At 39.0% G+C, this 27,568-nt stretch overlaps 1 protein-coding gene across 1 annotated transcript in view; it reads right to left on the bottom strand.

Annotated features, from left to right (window-relative positions):
- Window positions 1–290: 290 nt before the first annotated feature.
- Window positions 291–27,568, bottom strand: part of DTL (denticleless E3 ubiquitin protein ligase homolog) — a 67,909-nt gene continuing 40,631 nt past the window's right edge. The window contains exons 12-15 of the mRNA XM_023203810.2: window positions 26,149–26,238; window positions 23,643–23,778; window positions 4,031–4,863; window positions 291–2,274 (exon numbers count right to left, since the gene is read on the bottom strand). Of these exons, the coding sequence (XP_023059578.1) occupies window positions 2,176–2,274; window positions 4,031–4,863; window positions 23,643–23,778; window positions 26,149–26,238 (1,158 nt within the window). The 3' untranslated portion in view covers window positions 291–2,175. The remainder of the gene's footprint in view (window positions 2,275–4,030; window positions 4,864–23,642; window positions 23,779–26,148; window positions 26,239–27,568) is intronic.

Here is a 27,568-nt window from a genome sequence, read left to right as displayed (position 1 = left end):
TAGTGCTTGGAATGTATTCAAATGGAAAAGTTTGTGCTGGAAATACTTGTTTAGAAAAAGAACTACATCACTCCACCCTCCTTTATCAAGTAATCCAAGCCATCTTAAATGCTCAAGGTCTGACCCAGGCAAGATGTTTTTTATTAAAAGCTCTTTCAGCTTGAAATAGATGATAACTTTGGGAATAAACATTTTATTTAATGAACAAGTAGAAGGGATTCTTGACTACTATAGTTCTTTTGTGTAGACTGCTTCTAGGTAATGCAAAAAGCTCAGAAAAGGACATCAGATAAGGTAAAAGGCTTTATTATTCAGGATCAGCTCAAAGTCTGACACTGACACAGGCAGGGATAATTATCTCATTACAGTTGACCTTTGGCACCCATTTAAAAGTACTAGCTTTCCAAGTGAGACATGTTATACCCAGTAGACTCTTGGTATAGTTTCTGACAGCCAAATGTATCCCAATTTCACTCAGTAGTGCTGCCAGGAGATGTGTAGGGACACAAACAAAATCACCTACTTTATCAATCCTTTTCTTTTTCATGGATTTTTCCCCCCATTGGCTTTCAAAGCAAGTGAGATAAACAGCATTACTGGCAGATATTGGTCATAAATAACATCTTTCCAAAGCCCAACAGTCAAAAAACAAACACCAGATATAAGCAGATTTCCTAAATATTCAGTTAAGGCTATGGTGTGCTTGGTTTTGACCAGAGCAATTCTATGGCTTCCTTTTATTTATTTTTCTCCCTGGATGAAATTATGCTTACTTGACCCATGCAATTTCAGTTGTTACAGCTTTAACTTATAAGATCAAAGGAATTAAAAAGTTGTCAGTAAGAACAGATTTTCAAATAATGACAAAAACCGACATAAAGTTACACAGTCCTCAGGGATATGGATAAAACGAACGAAGTTTCATGATTGGAAGGAGGCTCCCTTCTAAGTACATAGTACATAGAAAGTATGTAAAGCCTCTTTCCATGAGGTTACAAAGGTGAAAAATATAAAACAATGGTTCAAGATCACTGATACATAATTGTTGATTAAGGGGAGGGATGTTGAAGATATTTTGCACATTATTAATTTAGAGTCAGTCTATACACTCTCTGTATTAAATATCTAGAGAAAATTCTATTACTTTTCGGCTCAAGGCTATCTATACTAAAAGGCTATTGCTTTTTATGTACATGAAGAGAAACTCAAGATTTATGTTTCTGGTTCTGGATTTTCAGTTAAGAGTTATATTCTGTCGTAAAAATATCAATAAGAAATCATCACTTTTTTCTTAAAATCTGATGACTTATTTTTTTAAAAACATTGCAGCCCCTAAAGAACCGATGACTACACCTGAATTCAAACCCCAAACTGATTTTATAAAACATCTTCCTCTAGTAAATGGCGAAAATCACAACCTCCTGTAGAAAGTGATGTTGGGTTGGCTGACATACCAGATTGCTTGGTGAAAACATGGGGACCCGAAATCTCATACGGGAGATATATTTGAGAGAAAAAAGACAAACACAGCTTTCTGTTGTTGTTCTCCTAGTTTCTCCAAAGAGTTGACATTTATCACTGCATTTAAAATAAAGATGACTTTAACTCAAGAGACTGCATTTTAACACTGAACTGATATAAATGTACTTATCTGAACATCACATTTTTACACATACTTAAAAAAAACCCCACAAAAGCATAGTGAAAAGATTATGTATTTCAAATAAAATTATACATGTTGGAGGCAGAACAGAACCAGGGGTCTTCAGCAGAGGATTTCTTCAGCAGTCAGCCTTCACAGGCCTCATGCTGCAGCTGGCAGATACTTTCCACTGAGCATAGAAAAGTTTCAGGATAACAAGAAACTTGTTTTTTGCCTCCATGAACCGGGATGTCATTATTGTAGAGAACATGAATAATTTAAAAAGTGAAAACTATTCATTCAAAATGCTAGAGTGACAAATTTACTTTAAGAAATTTAAACACAGCATTCATCCTGGGGAAGCTGCATATACATTATGGTAGCAGAACCAGATTAGGTACATTTCAGCATTGAAAATATTTTGTCTAAAAATGAAAAGGCAGCTTTCTTAAAGACCAGAGTTATAGAGTCAGTCTTGTATTTTTCATCTTATTTTAGTGGACCAAAGCTCAGTAACTCACTCAGATTAGAATCTATAATTCTGTTGAGTGTTCAGGACCACAGAAGTCCTCCTGGGACTTTCTATGGAAGTATGTGCAGATTTTCCTCATGGAGCTGGGAGTGATGGTGACCTAGAAGAAGAAAGTTTAGATTTCAGAGATTTCCTTGAAGTTCAAGTGTTACCAAGTTTTTACTAAGGTGTACCTTAAATTTGGCTGCCAGAAATTTGATTGTTTAGTTAGCCTGCTTTCAGCTCCAAAAACTTTTAATGGCAATGTCTTTTTGGCTAATTTGTACTGACTACAGTAAAAACTTAACAGATGATATGTAGGGAAAGAAGGCATAGACTTTTTACATGAAAAGAAAACATTTACTAGCTAAGTCTCCTAATAAGAAACGAAGAAGTTACAATTAACATCCTTTTTGAAATAAATGAATAAATCAGCCCCCCCATTTATAAACAAAATAGGTATTCAAATGGAAGCTGTTACTCTCTTCTGAAGTTGACATTATCATCATATAAAGGTAAAAAATTTTTAAGAAATGTTAGCTTCAAATAAATTAAAAGACCAGCACACTATTTCTACTTTTTAAAGATTTTAAGATTTATTTATCAGTGAAAGTAGTTTTTCCTTGAAACTACTTTTTTGCTAACACATAGCTGAGACCAGCTCCCTTGAAAAAAAAAAAAATAGAAATTTTGGCTAGGGATAAAGAGCAGTCACAATTTTGAGAGAAGGAAAGATTCCTTATAACTCTTCTTTCTCCACTTTCTACAGCAAGGTCTTGATTGCAGTTTGTGTACTAAGTTGTCTTTAAAACGCATCAGTTTATTTTTCTAAAATTATGGGATAGGCTTTCATAAGAGCAGGTGGGGGATATGAACACTTATTAAACCAAAACTGGCCTAAGGTTGGTTATCTAGCTTCTGCCCTTTAAAATGGCAGATGATGCTGATCATGATCCCAGATTCTATTTCAATCATCCTGCCACCACTTCCATAACTCATAACAAGAGCTACTGTGAAGTACAGTGGAAACTTGGTTAACCCATCTCCCCTTAACATGCAAACAATAGCAGCTTTTTATTCCCTCTGACAGGTGCCCATAGCTCACCCAATGCTCTCAGCTACTTCTGCCTCCACCACCGTAATGAATCTTGTTTTTCAAGGTTCACAAACCTATTTCTGCCAGCAATCACTGATGACTGATATTATCTAATTTAAATATTAAGTCAGTCAATGAAATGAGTTCTAAAAAGATAAGTGACACTACACTGAATGTTAAAAAGAATAGATATAGGTGTCAAAAGTATTACTGTGGTGTGGCAAGATGATTATAAAAGACTGGGGAGAAGTCATAAAAATCTAGAAAGATTCTGCACTCAAACTGTTCTGTAAGTAAGTTTCACTGTATTTTAAATAATCACAAAATATAATTACAAACTGGAAATCTACTTTTGGATGTTGGCAACTTTCCCATGAACAACAGCTTTATCTATAAAAAGTGGATGGCATACTGTCTAACAGGGGAGGGGAGATATTTTTGAATTGATATCCTGGAGCATGATGAGGGCTTTAGTGAATCAGGCAACAGGGCTGAGGAGTATGGACCCTGACAGGAGGGATTTTAATGGGAGTAAGAAGAGTTGCCAGATAAAATACAGCACATCCAGTTACATTTGAATTTCAAACAAAAAGTTTCTTAGCATAAAAAATTTTTAGTTAAAATATGGCCCATGTAAAATTTTGTATTTATGTGCTAAATTTGGTAGCACTAGGAATAAATAGATTTCTTTAAAAAAAAAAAAAGCATCTTGACTTGAGACATCTGGGTGTCTGGCCTCTTTTAAATTAGGAAATGTATCTTCCCACCACTGCTGACTTACCGGGCTTGGCGATGTCTTTCCGCTCTGTCTCCTGGAATTGGGTGTCTGGGATGATGGACTTCGTGGAGATGGATTCTCAGCCTTCCGTTTGGCTGCCATGGCCAACAACCAGTTTTTATTCTCTGGGGAACTATTCTCTTTGCCTACCATTTCAGACCCTTCTCCACAAGGTCTCAAAGGAAGAGGTAGCGTTCCACAGCTTTCTGAAGCATATGGACTGACAGGAGACGGAGGCTCTGAGATACTTGTACCAGCTCCTTCAATTTTGCTTGATTTGGTAGGACCTAGAGAGTCCTTACTAAGGTCTTCCTGGTTACCAGCAAGGCAGCACAGATCCAAATGAAGATTTTCAACTTGGCCATCAAGCTCAGTCACACAGTTACAACTCTTCACACACTTTTGTTTCACACTCTCCAGACAGCTTGAGTCTAGCCTCCTCTTTACTCTATTTCTGGACTCAGAGCAAGCCTCTGCTTGGGATGACTTCTGGCTCACGGGAATAAGGGCTTTTCTTGGAGACATGATCTTGGTCTCGGAAGCAGGTGGAGTGATGGGTGGTGATGAGGAAGGTGTTCGGGTCACCCAGTTTCTAATCGACATCTTGAAAGATGAAGGTGGCTTGGGAGAGACGGAGGAGACAGAACCTCTTCTGTTGAGGGGAGACCGGGCCTTGGCAGGAGGGGTTTTAATAGAGAATGTAGGAGTATTTGAAGGAAGAGGGAGGTCTCCAGCACAGCTTGGGGCACAAGCTGCGGATGACGGGGAAGAAATGGATGCATTGCACTTTACCCTGGGGGCTTTGGCAGGAGTACTCTGGCTACTCGTTACTGTTACTGAAAAAGAGGAGAGGATCATGAAAATCAGAAGTGAAAGCCATACAAAGTCCCTAAATTATCATCAAGAAAAATCATAGTTAACTTAATTATCTAAGGGTCAATTTGCCAGTAAGTAGGTGATATACATCACTTGATTCCAACCATACCCTTTTATCATTTTCCTTTCTCTTTTCCAAGTCACCAACCTCCCAACTATCCCATTATAAAATACATACTTGTAAAAATCAACAAAATACCAAAAAACATAAAGAGGAAAAATTTAAAGTGCCTACATAAACCACATTTAGCATACTTTCTATATTTGTGCATGTGATACATACTACATATCTCAACTTCTTTCTATACAAAAATGAGACTGATATAAGGGGAAAGTGGCAGATAGGAGGCAGGACTAACTTGCCACTCAGAACAGAACAGCATGTGGAGACTCACATAGTGAACTTTGGCTCCAAGAACTACCGCAGGAACATATCAGAAAAAACAAAAGAATTAACAGATCCTTTGAAAGAAGCAGCTTGCTGCTACAAAATCCACAAGACAGCAGAAAAACTGAGTGCCCAAAGTGTGAGAGGGCTCCCAAAACTGCACGCTTGGTTGAAGAGGACGACCATCCCTGATAGAGGACCGGTCTTCACTTCGGTCAAGGGTATACGAGCAGCTGCACTCCCCTGCTAGAACCTCCAAACAAACTCTCAAGGTCCAAAGTGTGAGAGGGTGGCCGCGCATGGTGGTTCATGCCTGTAATCCCAGCACTATGGGAGGCTGAGGTGGGTGAATCACTTGAAGTCAGGAGTTCAAGACCAGCCTGGCCAATATGGTGAAACCCTGTCTCTACTAAAAATACAAAAATTAGCCAGGCATGGTAGTGTGCACCTGTAGTCCCAGCTACTCAGGAGGCTGAGGCAGAAGAATCGCTTGAACCCAGGAGGTGGAGGTTGAAATGAGCCAAGATCTTGCCCACTGCACTCCAGCCTGGCCGACAGAGCATGACTATGTTTCAAAACAAAAAACAGTGTGAGGGGTGAAAATCCACCTCTGCACACATCCTCACTGGGGAACCTGAAAATCCAGATCATGGGAGAAGGAGAACTGAAATGAATTTAGAGAGCCAAGCAAAATATAAAAGTAGAAGCAGCAGCAGGAAGAGACCTGGAGGCACTCCTGGTCCCCAGGGAAACCATTTCTATCTCACAGGGGTCTTTGGAGAAGGCAGCCAATGGAATTGGGGAAGGACCATAGGGAGAAGGAGACTTTCAGCTGAACTTTGTAATAATTTCAACTGAGCGTGAATTTTCCTGGGCAGAATCTGTGGGGGGGGATGGGACAAACAGGAAGTGCACATACGAGCACAGAAGCCGTGGCAGGCAGATGGGCAAGGTCTAAAAGCCCTGCTTGCTTTCTTGGCGGGAAGGCATGTAGTCTAGGGCAAGATATCCACTCTGTGCACTGGAGGCATGGATATAAATTTGGCTTTGTTGGGCTGTTGGGGAAGCACGGCAGGAGTGAGACTGGCCTTGCTGGCTGTGGCCTGTCACTGCCGGCTTTCCCCTATTTCCCTGGTGATGTGTATGAAGCAGCAGAGGCAGCCATAATCTCCCTTAGAACATAACTCCGTTGGCCTGTGAACCACCACTCCCACCACCCAGAGGCCACAGCAAGCCCCACCCAAGGAGTCTGAGCTCAGACACACTATCCCTGCCCCCACCGGATGGTCTTTCTCTAACTGTCCTGGTAGCTGTAAACAAAAGACATAAACTTGTGGGAGCTCTATGGTCCTGCTCATTGAGTGAGAAACCCGAACATTTATCCAGGCAACCTTAGGGCAAGCTTATATCCCCGCTATACTACCACCGCAGTTGATACTCTCTTGAAAGCAACACCTCTGGGCTGGAGGCCAACCAATTCAAGCCATCACAGCAACTCAACAGAACAGCCCTGCTCCAAGAAAGGAGAAAATAGCAGCTAATTCTACTGCCTGTAACATCTCGGCCAACCAGAGGTCCTGAGTCTGTCCATGTAATAACTTCAGTGCTAGTAGAACTAGCATTCAAGACAACCAGTGCACTAAATAAAACTACAACCAAATACTCTCACACAGTCCACTTCATTCCCTTGCTACCACCTTCATCAGAGCAGGTGCTGGTATCCATGGCATACAGACCTGAAGACAGATCACATCATGGGACTCTTTGTGGACACTCTCCAGTACCAGACTAAAACCCAGTAGCTCTGCTGAGTGGCTCGACCCAGAAGAGCAATAACAATCACTGCAGTCCGGCCCTCAGGAAGCCCTACCCCTAGGGAAGTGGGAGAGCACCACATCAAGGGATCACCCTGTGGGACAAAATAATTTAAACAGCAGACATTGAATCCCAGATCTTCTGATATAGTCCACCCAAATGAGAAGGAACCAAAAAAACAATTCCGGTAATATGACAAAACAAATTCTATAACCACCCTAAAAGATCACACTAGCTCACCAGCAAATGGATCCAAACCAAGAATAAATCTTTGAATTGCCAGAAAAGAATTCAGAAGGTCAATTATTAAGCTACTTAAGGAGGCACCAGAGAAAGGTGAAAACCAACTTAAATTTTAAAACAAAACAGGATGTAGATGAAAAGAATCTCCAGAGAAACAGATACCATAAATAAAAAACAATCATGACTTTTGGAAATGAAAGACACATTTAGAGAAATGCAAAATACACTGGAAAGTTTTAACAATAGAATCAAACAAGTAGAAGAAAGAATTTCAGAGCTCAAAGACAAGGCTTTTGAATTAACCCAATCCAACAAACTTCTCTGGCCTTGCTCGAGATCTAGACATCCAAATACAAGAAGCTCAAAGAACACCCAGGAAATTCATCACAAAAAGATCATCACCTAGGCATACAGTCATCAGGTTATCTAAAGTCAAGATGAAAGAAAAAATCTTAAGAGCTGGGAGGCAAAAGCATCAGGTAACCTGTAAAGGAAAAACCTATCAGATTAACAGCAGATACCCTACAAACTAGAAGGAATTAAGGTCTTATCTTTAGCCATATTAAATAATTATTAGCTGACAAAATAATTATCAGCCGAGAATTTTGTATCCAGTGAAAGTAAGCTTCATAAATGAAGATAAAGTATTTTTCAAATGCTGAGACAATTTGCCACTACCAAGCCAGCACAGTTTACAAAAACTGCTAAAAGGATTTCTAAATCTTGAAGCAAAACCTCAAAATACACCAAAATAGAATCTCATCTCATAGTGGGGGACTTCAATATAGAAAGTCAACATAGAAACAATGGACTTATACCCTAGAACAAATGAATTTAACAGGTTATCTACAGAACATTCTACCCAACAACTGCAGAGTATACATTCTATTCATCAGAACATTCATGGAACATTCTCCAAGATAGAGACCATATGATAGGCCACAAAACAAGTCTCAATAAATTTAAGAAAATCAAAATTATATAAAGTACTCTCTCAGACCACAGTGGAGTAAAATTGGAAATCAACTCCAAAGGGAATTCTTAAAACCATGCAACATTAAATAATTTGCTCCTGAATGATCTTTGGGTCAATAATGAAATCAAAGTCAAGCTGGAAATTAAAAAATTATTTGAACTGAATGAAAAAAGTGACACAACCTAACAAAACCTCTGAGATACAGCAAAAGCTGTGCTAAGAGGAAAGCTCACAGCATTAAGTGCCTACATCAAAAAGTCTGAAAGAGCACAAATTGACAATCTAAGGTAACACCTCAAGAACTAGAGAAACAAGAACAAACCAAACGCAAACCCAGGAGAAGGAAAGATATAACAAAGATCACAGTAGAACTTAGTGAAATTGAAACAACAACAACAAAATACAAAAAACAAATGAAACAAAAAGCTGGGTCTTTGAAAAGATAAACAAAATTGATAGCCCATTAGTGAGATTAACCAATAAAAGAGAAGAGAAGATCCAAATAAGTTCAATTAGAAATGAAACAGGAAATATTAACAACAAATACCACAGAAATACAAATGATCATTCAAGGCTACTATGAACAGCTTTATGCTCCCCAACTGGAAAACCTAGAGGAGATGGATAAATTCCTGGAAATATACAACCCTCCTAGATTAAACCAGGAAGAAATAGAAACTCTGAACAGATCAATAACAAGAACTGAGATTGAAATGGTAATTAAGAAATTGCCAACAAGAAAAAGTCCAGGACCAGGTGGATTCACTGCTGAATTCTATCAGACATTCAAAGAAGAACTGGTACCAATCCTACTGAAACTATTCCAAAAGAGAAAGAGGGAATCCTCCCTAAATCATCCTATGAAGCCAGTATCACTCTAATACCAAAACCAGGAAAGGACATGACAAAAAAGAAAACTACAGATCAATATCCCTGATGAACACAGATGCAAAAATCCTCAACAAAATACTAGCTAACCAAATCCAACAGTATATCAAAAAGATAATCTACCATGATCAAATGGATTTCAAACCAGGGATGTAGGGTTAGTTTAATATACACAAGTCAATACATGTGATACGGCATATAAACAGAATTAAAAACAAAAATCAGGCTGGGTGTGGTGGCTCACACCTGTAATCCCAGCACTTTGGGAGGCCGAGGAGGGCAGATCACTTGAGGTCAGGAGTTTGAGACCAGCCTGGTCAACACGGTGAAACCCCATCTAAAAATACAAAAATTAGCCAGATGTGGTATCCCAGTTACTCGGGAGGCTGAGGCAGGAGAATCCTTTGAACATGGGTGGCAGAGGTTGCAGTGAGCTGAGATCGTGCCACTGTACCCCAGCCTGGGCAACAAGAGCGAAACTCTAAGAGAAAAACAAACAAAAACACATGATCACTCAATAGAAGCAGAAAAAACATTTCAGAAAATCTAGCATCACTTTATGATGAAAACCCTCAGCAGAATCAGCATAGAAGGAACATAGAAGGTAATAAAAGTCCTCCATGACAAACCCACAGTCAACGTTATAGTGAACACTGAAAAGTTGAAAGCATTCCTCACGAGAACTGGAAAAACATAAGGATGCCCACTTTCACCACTTCTATTCAACATAGTAGTGGAAGCCCTAGCCAGTCACAGCCAGTCAGAAAAGAGAAATAAAAGGCATCCAAATTGGTAAAGAGGAAGTCAAGCTGTCGCTGTTAGCAAATGATATGACTGAATACCTGGAAAACCCTAAAAACTCATGCAAAAAGCTCCTAGATCTGATAAATGAATTCAGTTAAGTTTCAGGATACAAAATCAACGTACATAAATCAGTAGCACTGCTATACAACAATAGCAAACAAGCTGCAAATCAAATCAATAACTCAACCCCTTTTACAATAGCTGCAAAACCAAAGAATATACCTAACTAAGGAAGTAAAAGACCTCTACAAGGAAAATTACAAAACACTGCTGAAAGAAATCAGATGACACAACAAATGGAAAAACACATCCTATGTTCAAGGATGGGTAGAATCAATGCTGTGAAAGTAACTACACTGCCAAAAGCAATCTACAAATTCAATGCAGTTCCCATTAAAATACCATATAATTCTTCACAGAACTAGAAAAAACAATCCTAAAAGTTATATGGACCCAAAGAACAGCCCACATAGCCAAAGCAAGACTAAGCAAAAAGAACAAATCTGGAGGCATCACATTACCTGACTTCAAACTATACTACAAGGCTATAGTCACTCAAATAGCATGGTACTGTTATAAAAATAGGCACATAGACCAATGGAATAGAAGAGAGAACCCAGAAATAAAACTAAATACTTACAGCCAACTAATCGTCAACAAAGCAAACAAAAACATAAGGTGGGGGAAAGGACAACCCTATTCAATGGTGCTGGGATAATTGGCAAGCCACATGTAGGAGAATGAAACTGGATCCTCATCTCTCACCTTATACAAAAATCAGCTCCAGATGGACCAAAGACTTACATCTAAGACCTGAAACCATAAAAACTCTAGAAGATAACATGGGAAAAACTCTTCTAGACATGGCCTAGGCAAAGAGTTCATGACCAATAACCCAAAAGCAAATGCAAGAAAAACAAAGAAAAATAGAAGGGACTTAGTTAAACTAAAAAGCTTCTGCACAGCAAAAGAAATAATCAGCAAAGTAAACAAAGAACTCACAGAGTGGGAGAAAATCTTCACAATCTATGCAACTGACAAAGGCCTATTATCCAGAATCTACAAGGAACTCAAACGAATTGATACGGGAGTGTTGGGAAGGGAAGAGCATGGCCCCTTTAAATGATACAGAATGAGGGAAGAGAAGTGCTGGGTAGAAGGTGTGATCCCTGGCTAGGGCTCCATCCCCACGGACCTAGGTGAGGAGAGGCATTTCCTGCCCAAATGTTGCATTTCCCAGACCACCTTGGCCTGCCACGCCCCCATCCTGTGCCTATAAAAAACCCCAAGACCCTAGCAGGAACACATGGTAACTGGATGTTGTGAGCAACACATAAGCAGAAAACGACACTAGTGGCTGCTCGTCAAGCAGACGTTCAAAGGAGCACGCTGGCGGAAGAGCACACTGACAAGCTGCGGCAGGCCGGCAGGCCGGCAGGCCGGCAGGCCGGCACAGGGCATCAACCGGTGGAATGATGCAGTTTGGTCGGGGCAGTCGGAGGAGAACTTGGGCCGCCAAGGACCCAACTCCAGGGGAAAACCATCTCCCTTCTGGCTCCCCCATCTGCGGAGAGCTACTTCTGCTCAGTGGAACCTTGCACTCAAATTCTCCAAGCCCACATGTGATCCCATTCTTCCAGTACACCAAGGCAAGAACCCCGGGATACAGAAAGCCCTCTGTCCTTGCGATAAGGCAGGGGTCTAATTCAGCTGGTTAACACAAGCCGCCTATAAACAGCAAAACTAAAAGAGCGCCCTGTAACACATACCCACTGCGGCTTCAGGAGCTGTAAACATTCACCCCCAGACACTGTTGTGGGGTTGGAGCCCCACAGCCCACGCATCTGTATGCTCCCCTAGAGGTTTGAGCAGCGGGGCATTGAAGAAGAGAGCTACACCCTCATTGCACGTCCTGCAAGGGGGACAAGGGAACTTTTCGAGTTTTAAAATCAGCAAGGAAAAAAACAAATAATCCCATCAAAAAGTGGGCTAAGGATATGAATAACAGAAAATTCTCAAAAAAAAAAAAAAAAAGATATACACAGGGCCTTCAAACTTATGAAAAAATGCTCAACATCACTAATAATCAGGGAAATGTAAATCAAAAACACAATGCAATACACCTTACTCCTGCAAGAATAGCCGTAATTGGGGTGGATGTGGTGGAAAGGGAACACTTTTACACTGCTGGTGGGAATGTAAACTAGTACAACCACTATGGAAAACAGTACAGAGATTCTGTAAAGAACTAAAAGTAGATATACCATTTGATCCAGCAATCCCACCACTGGTATCTACCCAGAGGAAAAAAAGTCGTCATATGAAAAAGACACTTGCACATGCACGTTTATAGCAACATAATTTGCAACTGCAAAAATGTGGAACCGGCCCAGATGCCCTTCAATCAAAGTGGATAAAGAAAATGTGCTGTGTATATATATATATATATATATATATATATACACATACACCATGGAATACTACTTAGCCATAAAATGGAATTGAAATAATGGCATTTGCAGGAACCAGGATGGAGTTGGAGACCATTATCTTTTTTTTTTTTTTTTAAGCTGTTGTCTCACTATGTCACCCAGGCTAGAGTACAGTGGCACAATCTCGGCTTGCTGCAACCTCAACCTCCATCTCCCAGGTTCAAGCAATTCTCCTGCCCCAGCCTCCCAAGTAGCTGGGACTACAGGCATGCACCACCACGCCTGACTAAGTTTTGTATTTTTAGTAGAGAGGGGGTTTCACTATGTTGGCCAGGCTGGTCTTGAATTCCCGACCTCAGGTGATCCACCTGCCTCGGCCTCCCAAAGTGCTAGGATTACAGGCATGAGCCACTGCGCCTGGCCTGGAGACCATTATTCTAAGTGAAGTAGCTCAGGAATGGAACCAAACATCGTATGTTCTCACTTACAAGTGGGAGCTAAGCTATGAAGATGCAAAGGCATAAGAATGATACAATGGAATTTGGGGACTCAAGGTGGGAGGCAGGTAAGGGATAAAAGACTACACATTGGTTACAGCATACACCACTTGGGTGATGGGTGCACCAAAATTTCAGAAATCACTACTAAAGTACTTATCCATGTAATCAAACATCACCTGTTCCCCCAAAACTATTGAAATTTTTTAAAAAGGAGAGATCACTATATATATATACACTATTTAGTAATCTTTTATCTCAAGTCAATTTATTTGTATTATGTATATAGGCTATAACGTGATGTTTTGATACATGCATACATTATAGAATGATTAAATCAAGCCAATTAACATCACTTCATATATTTTTGTGGTGAGAACATTTAAAATCTACTCAGCAATTTTCAGGTACATAGTACATTATTCTACTCTCTGCTCCTGTGAGTTCAACTTTTTAAGATTCCACATGTGAGATCATGCAGTATTTGTCTTTCTGTGTCTGGCTTATTTCTCCTAGCATAATGTCTTTCAGGTTCATTTCTGTTGTTGTAAATGACATTAACTTTCTTCTTTTTCAAGGTTGAATAGTATTCTATTGTGTATATACATCATATTGTCTTTACTGTTGATGAATACTTAGTTGATTCCGTATCTTGGCTATCATGAATAGTGCTGCAGTGAACACTGGAGTGCAGGTATCGCTTCCACATACTGCTTTCATTTTTTTGGATATATACCCAAAAGTGAAATTGCTGGATCATTTGGTAGTTCTATTTTTAATTTTTTGAGAAACTGCCATTCTGTTTTCCATAATGGCTATACTAATTCACATTCCCACCAGTGTACAAGGGTTCCCTTTTCTCCACATCCTTACCAATACTTGCTACCTTTTGTCTTTTTGATAAAAGCTATTCTAACAGGTGTGAGGGGATATCTCATTGTGGTTTTGATTTACATTTCCCTGATGATTGGAGATGTTGAGAAGTTTTTCATATACCTGTTGGGCATCTGTATGTCTTCTTTTGAGAAACATCTATTCAGGCCCTTTGCCCATTTTAAAATTAGGAACAACCTGCTTCCTTAATGTATCGTGAACATTTCCCACATTAATAAAGATTTACCTTATCATTTTTAACAGCTACCATGTATTCTAAGGTATAGGTATTCTACAGCACATTTAATGCTAACATTAGCATTCTATTCTTGAGCAATGCTAGGGCAGAAAGGCACTGCACAGGGGCTCTCACACAGGAACCCACAGTTCTAAAACCTGGCACAATCACTTACTATGTGACTTGGGCATAACCCTTTATCTCCTTGGACTCAGATTCTTTATCTGTTAAATGGAGATAGTTTTTCTTTTCACAAGAAGCCATTCAATCAGTTACATGTTTAGGTTATCAGGCCTCACATGGCTTCCCACTTGATTTTACAAACGACTACTATTTTCCACAAATAAAAAAAAATTCAGAATCTCAGTGCTTGCTCTCTGTAAATCAAATCAAACTTAGTAAATAGGGTTTCTTTATGTGTACCCATCCCTTTGTTTACATATGATGGCAAGTACTTCAGGCAAATTTTTATGAACTTCATGCTTCTTCCCTCTCAGGCCCTACCACAGACAACACTTTCTCAATTTCCTTCTGAGCTTTCTAGATTGCTGAAATAGCATTCCTGTTGTCAAATAATAAGGGCATTTATTTATTTCTTAGTCACAAAGCCTTTGAATTGTTAACTATGATTTTTACCTAATTGCATTTATATCCAGCTGAATTTAGCATTTAATGCTAACATTAGCATTCTAATGTTAATGGGCTGATATATGGGCTGATATAAAAATGCAATCTCTCTTTTAGCAGAAATAAAGATTGGTAAGTACTCACTTTAGTCAGTTAATTATCCTGTCCTTTTTTACTCTGTGCTTTTCACTCCTAAAGCAGTCTTGCCTTGAGAGAGAGAAATTCTACAAATTGACTTTTGCTTAAACTTTTCTCATCAATCATATGTTTAGAACCAGCCAAAATGATACTGCTCTTTTTAATAAGGATCATTAATGAATTGTCATAAGGTGCTATGAAAAGGACTTAGTAACAGGGACCTATTCATGAAGCCTCTGGTTATGGCTCTCACACTAATGCTCTAGAGCTTGATAACAGCTATTTTTTTCAGCAGAAGGAAGTTTTCATTTGTTGCACTCCTTGGTGCAGGTCAATAGTCACTGCACAGCTGCCACAGTCATCTGTTCCATTTAAGTGGGTCAAAGTGTACATTTAGGGCAGAAAGTCCTAAAATTTTATGAGTCCTATAATATGCCAATTAACAAGGCAGGATTGGAGAAGAAGGAAGAGTTGGGACAGGGACAAACCAGGTATGTAGGTTTCTGAAACTTGCATGGCATACACTGGAAGTATTTACTGATAAGGCTGGTATAAAATTGATGTGTTAGAAAGTTGGGGCATTTCCTCTTCCTTCAGGATGTCATGGTGAAAGAGGAAATGGACTATGGGAGTCAAAGAAATTTTGTTAGCTTTGAAGGTTAGCAAACGCTGGGTCAAATTTAGTGTGTGTGTATGTGTTTTTTAAACAGTAACTAGATTATAACAGTATGAAAGTTAATGGTAAAAAAATTCAACCAGTACAGAGGGGAAGAGGGTAGAAACAGGATCCTCTTTTTAACTTTTTCATTTCACTTTTACATTCTTGTGCATTCCACAATTTTCTCTATGCCTATTTAGCATATACAAAGGTTATGTACCATACCTTAAAAAACTCCAAAATACAAATGGATTATACTATATATATATGTACATGTTCTGCAATTTGCTCTTTTATTTTTATGTCTCTTTATGAGAGTACAAATAGATGCACTGCATTATTTTTTACAGGTGCATTGCATGCCATTATATGAGCCTACACATTTAAATATGGCATGCCATTTTCTTTAGTACTTCATCTACTTAAGTGGACCAACTCCTTATTGACCTTAAGCAATATATGAGATTTGATGACATGGTAGCATAGACTAAGTTACTGCCCTAAATGCTTCCTAAAGTCAGTTCCTTTGAAGAATTATACGGAGTCTACTAATAGTTTGCAGCTTCTTTCTTTATTTTTTGAGATGGAGTCTTGTTTTGTCACCCAGGCTGTAGTGCAGTGGCATGATCTCAGCTCACTGCAACCTTCGCCTCCTGGATTCAAGCGATTCTCCTGCCTCAGCCTCCGGAGTAGCTGGGATTACAGGTGTGTGCCACCATGCTTGGCTAATTTTGTATTTTTAGTAGAGATGGGGTTTTGCCATGTTGGCAAGGCTAGTCTCGAACTCCTGACCTCAGGTGATCCACCCGCCTCGGCCTCCCAAAGTACTGGGATTATAGGCGTGAGCCACCATGCCAGGCCAGCTTCCTTCTATATGAGAGTTTGCCATCTGGCCTCAGCCTGCCTTTTCAGTCTTATCATGAACTTTGCTATTCTAGGATCATGTTACAGGACACTACTAGTTGCTTCCTGAACAAGCTATGTACTGTCACATTTCTTTGTTCATGTGGTTTTCTTGCCAAGTCAGCTCCTCCTTTGTCAGGCAGAAATTCTTCTCATATTTTCAAGACTCTGATGACAACGTTAACTCCATTGTGAAGAATTCATAACTTCTTTCCTCTTCTCCTGCAGAGGAAGTAGGTTCTCAGAGTCCCTTGTTCATACAGCTAATGGCTGTGTGCTATAGTTTTTGAATATGCCTCCTAGACTAGACTGTGAGCCTAGAGGGCAGCTAACAATGGTTTATTCATCTTTAGGCCCAGTGCCCCTATAGTGCCTAGCAAGGAATTATTAAACAATGTTTGTTAAGTTTCATTACTGCTGACAAGGATACAGGTGAGGTTCTAGGCATCAGAAAATTGACTCCATAATTATCCTGTTGACTTGTGAGACTGCAGCAACTGAGACAGAATAGGTAAGGTTTCCTTCTCTTTAGGATAAGGATAATCAACTTTGTCACTCAATAATGCTTAAATCAGAGGTTCTCAATCCTGGCTACATAACAGACCTACTTGGAGCTTTGTAAAAATACAGGTACTTGGCCTCCACCCCAGTCCTATTGAATCAATCACTGGGGATACATGGACTTGAAAATCTCCCCAAGTAGCTATGATGCATAGCCAAGATTGAGGACTATTGGTTTCAGCAGTGCTATGAGATCTCTGGCTAAAACATAGGGAAAGAGCGGTAAGCAATAAAGCAGGTGCCGGCTGGGTACAGTAGGGCAGGGGAAAAGAGGCTGTGTCTTGGCACTTAAACCCTTCCAGTTAATGTGTTAACTGGGGGGTTTACAAACCAGGGCCAGAAGTGAAGATATGCAGCCCAGGACAGCAATGAAAGGTTGGTGTGGCAATTAGAAGCTTGGGAAAGCAGGGGAACATGATTTTCAAGATGGCAATGTGATTAGAAGCAGTAAATCTGTGGCTGGAAGCTGGCTTAGAGAGTCGAATGGTCAGTGTGCCAGCCTTTGGCACATGTCAGGTTGTTGCTTCGTAGTGCTCTTCAGAGTAACCCTAGCATCACCCATAAATGGGGTAATCCAGGCATAACTCTTACTCCGATCTTAACCTGAACTTTTGCCTTGCTTTGTTAGGTTCTAAAGAAGGCAGTGCTGCAGAGTAGTTCCGAGCATGTGTTCTAGAGTCAGACTGTAAGGGTTCAGTTATAGACTCTGGTTCTACAACTTCATAGCTATGAGATTTTAGGCAAGTCTAACTTCCTTGAGCTTCAGTTTCAGTTGTTTTCATAATTAAATGAGATAATCCAAGTAGGTCCTTAGAACAATTATGCTGGGAGTCAATAGTGGCTAAACGTTGTTATTATTACAACTCAAATTTGGTCAATATGTAACTTTTTGGTGACTTGGCTTCTAAGAATAATTAATAGCACACTAAAAGTATATAGTTAAAAACCAGATACTTTTCATCACAAATTTTAAAAAATGGTATAGTCATTAACACAAGAATTCTACCTTTGGGAATCTTATTTTAATGGGAAGGGGGACACTAAATTCAGGGAGGAAAACCCTCCAACTTTTAAAATATTGGAAACAAATGTTTAACTACAGTAGAATAGCTAGGTAAATTATGGAACATTTACTCAAGTATAGTATTTTAAATAGTGTTGCAAAAAAGATAACAGAAAGTACTTAAGGCTGGGTGTCGTGGCTCATGTCTGTAATCCCACCACTTTGGGAGACTGAGGTGGGTGGATTGCTTGAGCTCACGAGTTGAACCCAGCCTGGGCAACATGGTGAAACCCCACCTCTACAAAAAATACAAAAATTATCCAGGTGTGATGGTCAGAAGTCAGAAATAAACCCTCATATTTATGGTCAATTGATTTTTGGCAGATTTTTACTAAGGGTGCCATGACAATTCATTGGGCTAAAGAATAGTCTCTTTAACAAGTGATGGTGAGAAAGTTAAATATCCATATGTAAAAAATCAATTTGAATGCCTAACTCACCATAACACAAAAATAAACTCAAAATGAAACATAGGCCTAAATTAAAAAACTAGAAGAAAGCACTGGAGTAAATCCTTGTTACCTCGGAATAGGCGGTAGTTTCTTTCATTTAACATCAAAAGCATAAGTGACCAAAGAAAAAACAGATAAACTGAACTTAATCAAAATTATAAAGTTACATGTGTCTAGAGACACCATCAGGAAAGTAAAAACACAACCCACAGAATAAATCATTTCAAATCATTACATGATAAGGGACTTAGGTCCAGAATATATAAAGAATGCTTACAACTCAATAATAAAAAGACAAATAACCCAATTAAAATATGGGCAGAAGATCTGCATAAACATTTTGCCAAGGAAAATATATAAATGGCCAATAAGCACATGAAAAGATGTTCAACATCACTGGCCATCAGGAAAATACAAATCAAAACCACAATGGGATACTAATTCACACCTGCTAGGATGGGTACAATGAAAAAGACGGACAATAACAAATGTTGACAAGAACATAAGAGAAACTGGAACCTTCATTTTAGGTGTTGAAAATATTCTAGAATTAGATTGTATTAATGACTACATAACTCTAAATATAGTTGACTCTCTGTATCTTGAGTTCTGTATGCTGGGTTCCACAGCCATGGATTCAGTTAACCACAAATTGAAAATATTAAAACAAAAATGCGAAAAAAGATGGTTGTGTCTGTACTAAACATGTACAGACTTTTCTTTCCTGTCATTTATTCCCTAAATGATATAGTACAACAACTATTAGTATAGCATTTATACTGTACCAGGTATTTTAAGTAATCTAGAGATGATAAAAGCATATGGGAAAATGTACATAGGTTATAGGCAAATACTACAACATATATAACGAATCTGAGCCTCTGTGGACTTTGGTATCTGTTGGGGGTTCCTGGGTCCAATCCCCCATGGACCCTGAGGGACAACTGCATACTTAAAGGAACTGAGCTGTGTCTTGATTTAACCAAAATCATGACTCTGTATTAGGAGGATGAGGAGTATGAAGGTTTGATAGTGGTGGGACACAGGAAAGGGAGTTAAATCTTCATGCCACAAAGGAAAGAAGTTAATAAAGCTGAACATTGCAAAAAATAAATAGAAATGCACAAAACTATTTAGAGGTCTAGACATACATATCAAAGAATCAGCAAAAAGATTTAAAAGAGGTTGCCTCTGGGAAAGGGAAACTATGAGGCAGAGGGTCTGTGGACTGCTATTTATCTTATTCACTCTTGTAGAACTAGCTGACTTAATACAAAAATTAGCCAGGCATGGTGGCGCGTGCCTGTAATTCCAGCTACTCAGGAGGGTGAGACAGGAGAATCGCTTGAATCTGAGAGGCAGGGGTTGCAGTGAGCCGAGATCATGCCACTGCACTCCAGGCTGGGCGACAGAGTGAGACTTCATCTCAAAAAAAGAAAAAAAAAAAAAAAAAATTAAAGAAAGCGAAGAGCAAAAACAAGTAAGGCAGCACCATCAAAGACTACAGAAACCGGACTTAGAGCAAGACTCCTCTGAAGTCTAGTTCTGCATCTTATAAGCAACTAAATAAGTCATTAGAAAAATGGGCCTATATATTTTCCCTTTCTCACCTTCAATTTCCCATTAACCTTAGGCCTTGATGGCTGAAGTAAAATGAATCTTTAAGCTTAAACCTCAAGCTTAAAGCTAATAAAGTCTGAAACAGTCACTGAGAGAATATAAGAAGAGTAAATGGACAGGGAAATATGATTGTTGGCCAGTAGGAGTCAACTTCAGGCTGGCAGTAATTAATTGAAAGTGAACATTCCACATGGTTGTGTGTTTACCATGTAAGTACAAATTGATATCCTGAGGATCCACTGTGGCTGGCTCATTGCTTGAAGATTTTTGCTCTTGGTTCATTGTTACTCTCTCCAACATCGTCTCTGTCAATTTGTGGTGATTAAACAATCCATGTACATAATCTTTCCAATACCTTGGTTTCTCAGTTTCTTGACCTCCTTCTTCTATAATAATCTTGTCCTTTCACTTTCGTAAGCCACTTATTCTTGATCTTATTGTTACTAATACCTGGAAATCTTCCATTATCTTAATTTCAGTCATCCCACCACTTATTTTCCCAGCTCCCTTTACTATTTCAAGTCCAACAATCTTTTATCCTCAATCCATTGATAGTACCACATTTACACTATCCCTTGGCCCCATTATGTCCTCACTTCCCCTCCTGACATGGTTTTGCTGTTTCCACACCTAAATCTCATCTTGAATTCTCATGTATTGTGGGAGGGACCTGGTGGGAGGTAACTGAATAATGGGGGCAGGTCTTTCCCATGCTGTTCTCATGATAGCGAGTAAGTCTCATGAGATCTGACAGTATTATAAGGGGGAGTTTCCCTGCCCAATCTCTTTCTTTGTCTGCCGCCACCCACGTAAAATATGACTTGCTCCTCCTTGCCTTCTGCCTTGATTGTGAGGCTTCTCCAGTCATGTGGAACTCTAAGTCATTAAACCTCTTTCTTTTGTATATTGCCCCGTCTCGGGTATGTCTTTATCAGCAGCGTGAAAATGGACTAATATGGCCGGGCGCGGTGGCTCAAGCCTGTAATCCCAGCACTTTGGGAGGCCGAGACGGGTGGATCACGAGGTCAGGAGATCGAGACCATCCTGGCTAACACGGTGAAACCCTGTCTCTACTAAAAAAATACAAAAAACTAGCCGAGCGAGGTGGTGGGCGCTTGTAGTCCCAGCTACTTGGGAGGCTGAGGCAGGAGAATGGTGTAAACCCCAGAGGCGGAGTTTGCAGTGAGCTGAGATCCGGCCACTGCACTCCAGCCTGGGCGACAGAGTGAGACTCTGTCTCAAAAAAAAAAAAAAAAAAAAGAAAATGGACTAATATGCCTCCTTACCAAGGTTATATCCTATAGTCATAATCATCCTCTTTGCATCTACCCTCAACTTCCTTCTTCACTTGCACTGCTAAACCACATCCCTGGTTAAATCCAGCTCCCTACCTATAGTATACTTGTACTTGCATAGCAAATAAAGAACCATGTGGGGTGCTCACTTTCAATTAATTACTGTTAGCCTCAAGTTGACTCTTGAAGCCCAACAATCATATTTTCCTGACCATTTATTCCTCTATTCTCTCAGTGCCTATTTCAGACTTTCTTATCTCTTCTAAAATCTCTACTCCCTTTCTCCCCTATCCTTATTCGCAGTTAATAACCCTGATTCAGGTTTTAACATCAGAACAGAAGGAAGCTTCCATTAACTTATGGACATCTCATCTCTCCACCTCTCTCCCCACCATCTCTCAGTAGCCTACCTGCACCATGCTTATATATTCCACCTTTTCTCCAATTACTATGATCAACTATCCACGTTCCTGGCAAAGGCCTATTGTCCTACTGCATATCAGATAGTATCCCCTCATGCTTAACATTGCTCCAGCAAATTCCCCTGCATCAATTTCCCCCTCTCTATACAATCCTGCCAATCACTGCGAAATGTTATATTCCTATTTTAAAAAACCCCAGCAAACTTCAACCCTGCTTCTTTCTCCAGCTACCACTTCACTTCTCTTCTTTCCTTTATAACAAAACTCCTTGAAAGAACTGTCTATACTTGCAGTCCCCAAGTCATACACATGAATGACACCAATCAGGCCACCATACCACCAAAATGACACTCATTAAGGTCACCAAATAACCCCTACAACTGCCTAATCCAACGGTCAGTTTTTAGGCCTCATTTTATTTGGTATGCCAGAAACATCAGATCAAATTCATTCCTCTCTCCTCTTATTTACTTGGCTTCCAGGGTACAATATTCTCCTAGTTTTTCTCTTACTTCTCTAGTTGTGGCTGCTCAGTAGGCTTTAATGGTATTTGTCACCTCCTCAACCTCTACACACCGGGGTACCCCAAGACACCAGGCCTAATTTTTTCTATCTATACCTATCTTCACCCTGTGTGATAATGAACCTCACATCTACAATCTCAACCCTGAACTGCAGAATTGAACATCTAAATGTCTCCCTGACATGTACATTTGGGTGTTTAATAATCATATCGAACAACATGTCCAAATGGAACTTCAGCTGTTCCCTCCCAAACTTGCTCTTCCTGTAGGGATATTTATCTAGGTTAATGAAACTCTAGCCTTTTAGCTTCTTAAACAAAACCTCTGAAGTCATCCTTGATAACTCTCCCATATAGCCCCACATCTGATCCCTCAACATATTCTGTTGGCTCTGTCTTATAAATATATCCAAAATTGAATGACTTCTCATCATAGCTTCTGCTACTACTCTGGTCTAAGTCACCATCATCACTTCCTGGATTATCTCAATGGCGTTTTAAAAGTAGCTTTTTGCTTTTATCCTGACCACCTTACAATTTATCCTCAACACAGGAGCAAGAATGATCAAGTTAAAAGTCAAATTATGACACTCTTCTGCTCCAAACCCTCTGGTGGACTTTTGTCTATCAAAATAAAAGCCAAAATCTCACAAGAATTTCATTTTCTACTACTATTCCCTCCCTTTCCTTTGCCTGCTCCAGCCCTAGGGGCCAGACAAGCTAGCCTCTCTGAGGAAGAGAAAATATGCCAAGCATGCTCCTGCTTTAGGGCCTGTGTACTTTTATCTGCCTTAAATACTCTTCTTTAAAATATCTGCATGGCTTACTACTTCACTTTCTTTACTCAAATGCCACCTTTTCATTGAGGCCTCCCTGGTCACCTAATATAAAATTTTGATAGCATACTTCACCCTTGCCCTTCTCCCTTTCCTATTTCCTTTATTCCTAAGCCCTTATTGTTATTTGACACAGTATATATTTTACTTTTTTATCTTGTTTATTGCCTCTCACACTAATATGTTAGTTCTATTTACATCTTCAGGATTTTTAAAATTATTTTGTTCATTGCTGAATCCCTAGCAACAAAGAACAGGGCCCAGCACATACTGGGTGTTCAAGAAATATTTGTTGAATAAATCCACCACTGTAGTACCTTGTATAAATGATAAACATAGTAGTGCTTGGGAAGTACTTATCAAAAAGAATGAATGGCAAGAAGATACCAAACACACCAAAGCAAGATCAAATCTAGCTTATTACTCTGTACTATAGGATTAAACTAGTCAAACCATAAAAAACTTGGAAAGTACATGATATCCTTACCTAGGCCAGGTCTTGACTCTTTTTTCTTCTGAGAGGCCCAACCCACCATGGAAAATTTATCACTTCCTGGTTTCTCCTCTAAGCCTCTATTCAAGCGCCAGATTTTTAGTGTATTGTCATCAGAACAGGTAGCAATCTAAGAGGGAGCACGAAGAAGGGAATTAAGAAATTTTAATCAAAGATTCACAATACATTAAAAAAACAGGTGTGTCTTAAGGACTTGTGACTGGAGAATTATTTTGTCTAATAAACAGGATATAGAAAATAATATCTGACAGATCATGTACATCCATTTCTTGCTTTCAGGAATCATTCCAGATTTCCAACAAAGCTGACTCTTTAGTTTCTTCTTCATATACACTCTACTAGTATGTCTTTTGTTAATGGTCATTTCTTATCTAATCTAAAGTTCTGCTATAAAACCTGGCTCTTTATTTTCTTCTGTATAAATACAAAATATGTAATTAAGACACCCTTTTTACTCTTCTGTTAAATGATCAATCAGTATATGTTACCAACATTCAATTTCTACAATTTTCTTCTGAATTCTGCATTTTGTGCCACATTGCTAAAGTAATGGCACCATTTGCAAGATCAGACTTGGCCCATGTCTCTAGTAGGCTGTGACAAGTAGAAGGAAACCATTCCTTTTGAGATTCTTTTTCAGATAGGTAAAGGAGCAATCTGGAAAAACAACAAGTTCACTAGGCTGAAAGAAGTTAAAAAATAACCTTTGCCCCTTTAAAAATATCTGACTATTCTCGATCTTGGTCCCAAGCCTTTTATGGCAGAGAAAGTCCAGCTTGAAGAGCTTGTGGCAAATGGCCACTGGTACCAGAGCTGTTCTCCAGCATTTGTTTATATAATTTCTCTATTTCAGTCACTAAAGAGAAAGAAAAAAATAATACACTTTCTCTTAAGTCTTGGCCCCCAAGAGACTGGCAGCTTTTTCCTTTCCTTACTGGGAGGCCAAAAGAAGATACACATATTTAACTGTTCAATATGAAATGTTTGGAATCTCACAGTTCCTCTATAGTTTATTAACAATAGTTATTTACAGAGCATCTACTGTCTGTCTGGTAGTTTACATTCTTTATCTTATTTAATTCTCACACTCTAAAAGCTTTGTACTCAAATACTCTCATATGCAAAATGGGAATAAAGTTATTTGCCCAAAGTAACCACAATCAAATGGAGGAGCTAGAATTTAAACCAAGCTTTCTCTTATTCTAAATGTCAGACATTAAAAACACAAAAACAACACAAACCATATCCTACTTTCCTAATTCTAGGCTTGGGATGAAATTATTTTTAAAAGACTTAAAAAAGTAGCCAATACATTAGATAAACAGCCCTGCTATTTCCTTTGAGCACAGGAAATAAGGATAATTAATATATGATGTCTGAGATGCACAGGGGTAAGGATAATATATGACGATTGAAAAAAGATAACATAATTAACTGAATAATTCGAAAATCATTCAACTTAGTCCATGAAGATGCAACACTCCATGTTAAAAGCAGACATTTCACTAGAAATTACATGGAATCTCAGAGAAAAAAACATCATTAATATGTAATTTTGGGTGATTAAAGTAATGACTGAAAAAAAAGAAAAGGTCTGCCATGAAGTTGAGCACAGAAATGGTAACAAGAATAAGGAGAAATCCACAGCAATACTAGAAGCTAGCAGGGATGCCACAAATAGACCAGACCATGAGAAGTTTCTGGAAGATAAAAAACAGATGGGAACAATAGGCAACAAAACCTCAAAATGTCATACGTGCAAGGGGAGACCTCCACAGAAATAAGATGTCCTGTAAAACCCAGAAAAACTCTAAGACCAAAGGCAATGGGGGTTGGGAGAATGACTGGAACTTGAGCTACTATTACACGAAATTCCAATATATACATAGGTTTTAATGTTTCTGGCCTTTCTACATTTTAGGGGTTTTTTTGTTTCTTAAAGTGTCGCTATAAAAAAATTAAAAGGTGGGCATATTGTCTTCTTTCTGGAGTATCTAAAACATTTCAGACCTACTTACATAGTTTAGCAACAGATAACCTAACATGTTAAGACTTCACAGTAACTATTTTGTTAGTCATATGTGAAAACCCAAATGAGGCTGTCAAGATGTTACCTTTAATATACTACATTGATAGTATCTAAAAAGTAAAAAAGACTAGTTCTCACCTTAGATTGTATTTTTATCTTAGATTTTAATAGAAAACTTTAATTAAGTTAACAATTTAATTCTATATTTAGGAAAGAAATAACTCTATGGAACCAGAAATCTATCCTTATTTCACAGGGCATAATACCATTATGGTATGGGTAGAGAAAAGCAGAATATGCTTGAGTAATGTGAATATAGATCCTGGATGGCACCTAGATCTTTAAAATCTCAAAACATAAAAATTTATATCATTCTCAAAACAAACCTTAGAAAAACCTATAAACCTGTGATCTACATTTTAAACCAACTATAGAGATTCATTTACAAACCTTTGTGAAGTCAGACGGACACCAGCACACAGATGTGACCTCTTGAGAATGACCCAGAAGCACAGTAGGAGGTTGCCAGGGTGTGGAGACCTAGTCCAATCAAAAAGAAACAAGTCAGCAAAGCAATGTTAGATTTCCCAGATAGAGGCCTTTGAATTCAGAAGTGTGTCTTAGAGAGTTTTAGGATTGTTACCAAAGGCCACTAGACCTGCCTAGATATAGTATGGGGGAAAAAAAAAAAGATTTCCAATGGGCAATGAAATATTTCTGTTACTGATCTGGGAAAACACAATGAAAACAGCCAAAATAAGTAAATAATATGAGCTTACACACAAGGATAGTTCTTATTTCATATTAGGACAACCTAGCCATATATATTTTGACTAAAATTCAAGACTGGCATTGTCCCTCATTCCTCAGGTGGTAAACTTTCTGCAAGGATGTTATCCATCCTTAAGTAGTCAACTTGACAACTCAGTCCTGTTTTTACACAGCACAGACATTGTCAGATCTCTAGTCAGCTACTTCTAGGAACACTAAATTAACTGTGAAACTTGTAGATTTCCGAAACATGCTACCAGCTCTCTTGGGACAAAACGACGGTCTTCCTTCCAAAAGAAGACCGTTCTCTTGTCCCAACAGAGCTGGCCAGTAACTTTTACCAAAACCCAAGGTTATACTCCTTCATTTTGAGTTGGATAACCTTCATTCTGAAGGGATATAAACTGTATTTTACATGGCACTTTGGTATTCTTTCTGGAAAAACATTTTTTTCCCTCTAAAACTTTGTTTCAATTAATTTTCTGAGAGAAGTTTTGAATTTTCAAGTAAGTGTCACTCACATTTTAATATATTTTAATGCAGAAAGAAGGGTCACATTGTACTGTCCTGTACATGTGACTAAGAATCGTATTTTTCCGGCCAGGCGTGGTGGCTCAAGCCTGTAATCCCAGCACTTTGGGAGGCCGAGACAGGTGGATCACGAGGTCAGGAGATCGAGACCATTCTGGCTAACACCGTGAAACCCCGTCTCTACTAAAAAATACAAAAAACTAGCTGGGCGAGGTGGTGGGCGCCTGTAGTCCCAGCTACTCGGGAGGCTGAGGCAGGAGAATGGCGTAAACCCGGGAGGCGGAGCTTGCAGTGAGGTGAGATCCGACCACTGCACTCCAGCCTGGGTGATAGTGTGAGACTCCGTCTCAAAAAAAAAAAAAAAAAAAAAAAAAGAATCGTATTTTTCCATCATCAGGTGCCACCAGTTATGTGCATTTGATAGCATCATACAGCTGACTCATTCAAGAGATGTCAATCTCTTTCATAGGCCATGGGAATTAATCAGCACAATAAGGAGTACAAACTCACATAACTATTATTAGCATGTGTGTTTCAAAAGAGCAAGGAGGTTGGGGCTGAGAGAAGT

The sequence above is a fragment of the Piliocolobus tephrosceles genome, chromosome 1 (genome assembly GCF_002776525.5).
Source record: "Piliocolobus tephrosceles isolate RC106 chromosome 1, ASM277652v3, whole genome shotgun sequence".
Lineage (NCBI taxonomy): Eukaryota > Metazoa > Chordata > Mammalia > Primates > Cercopithecidae > Piliocolobus > Piliocolobus tephrosceles.
The sequence above is the reverse complement of the archived record's forward strand: the minus strand, read 5'-3'. Positions and strand labels throughout refer to the sequence as shown.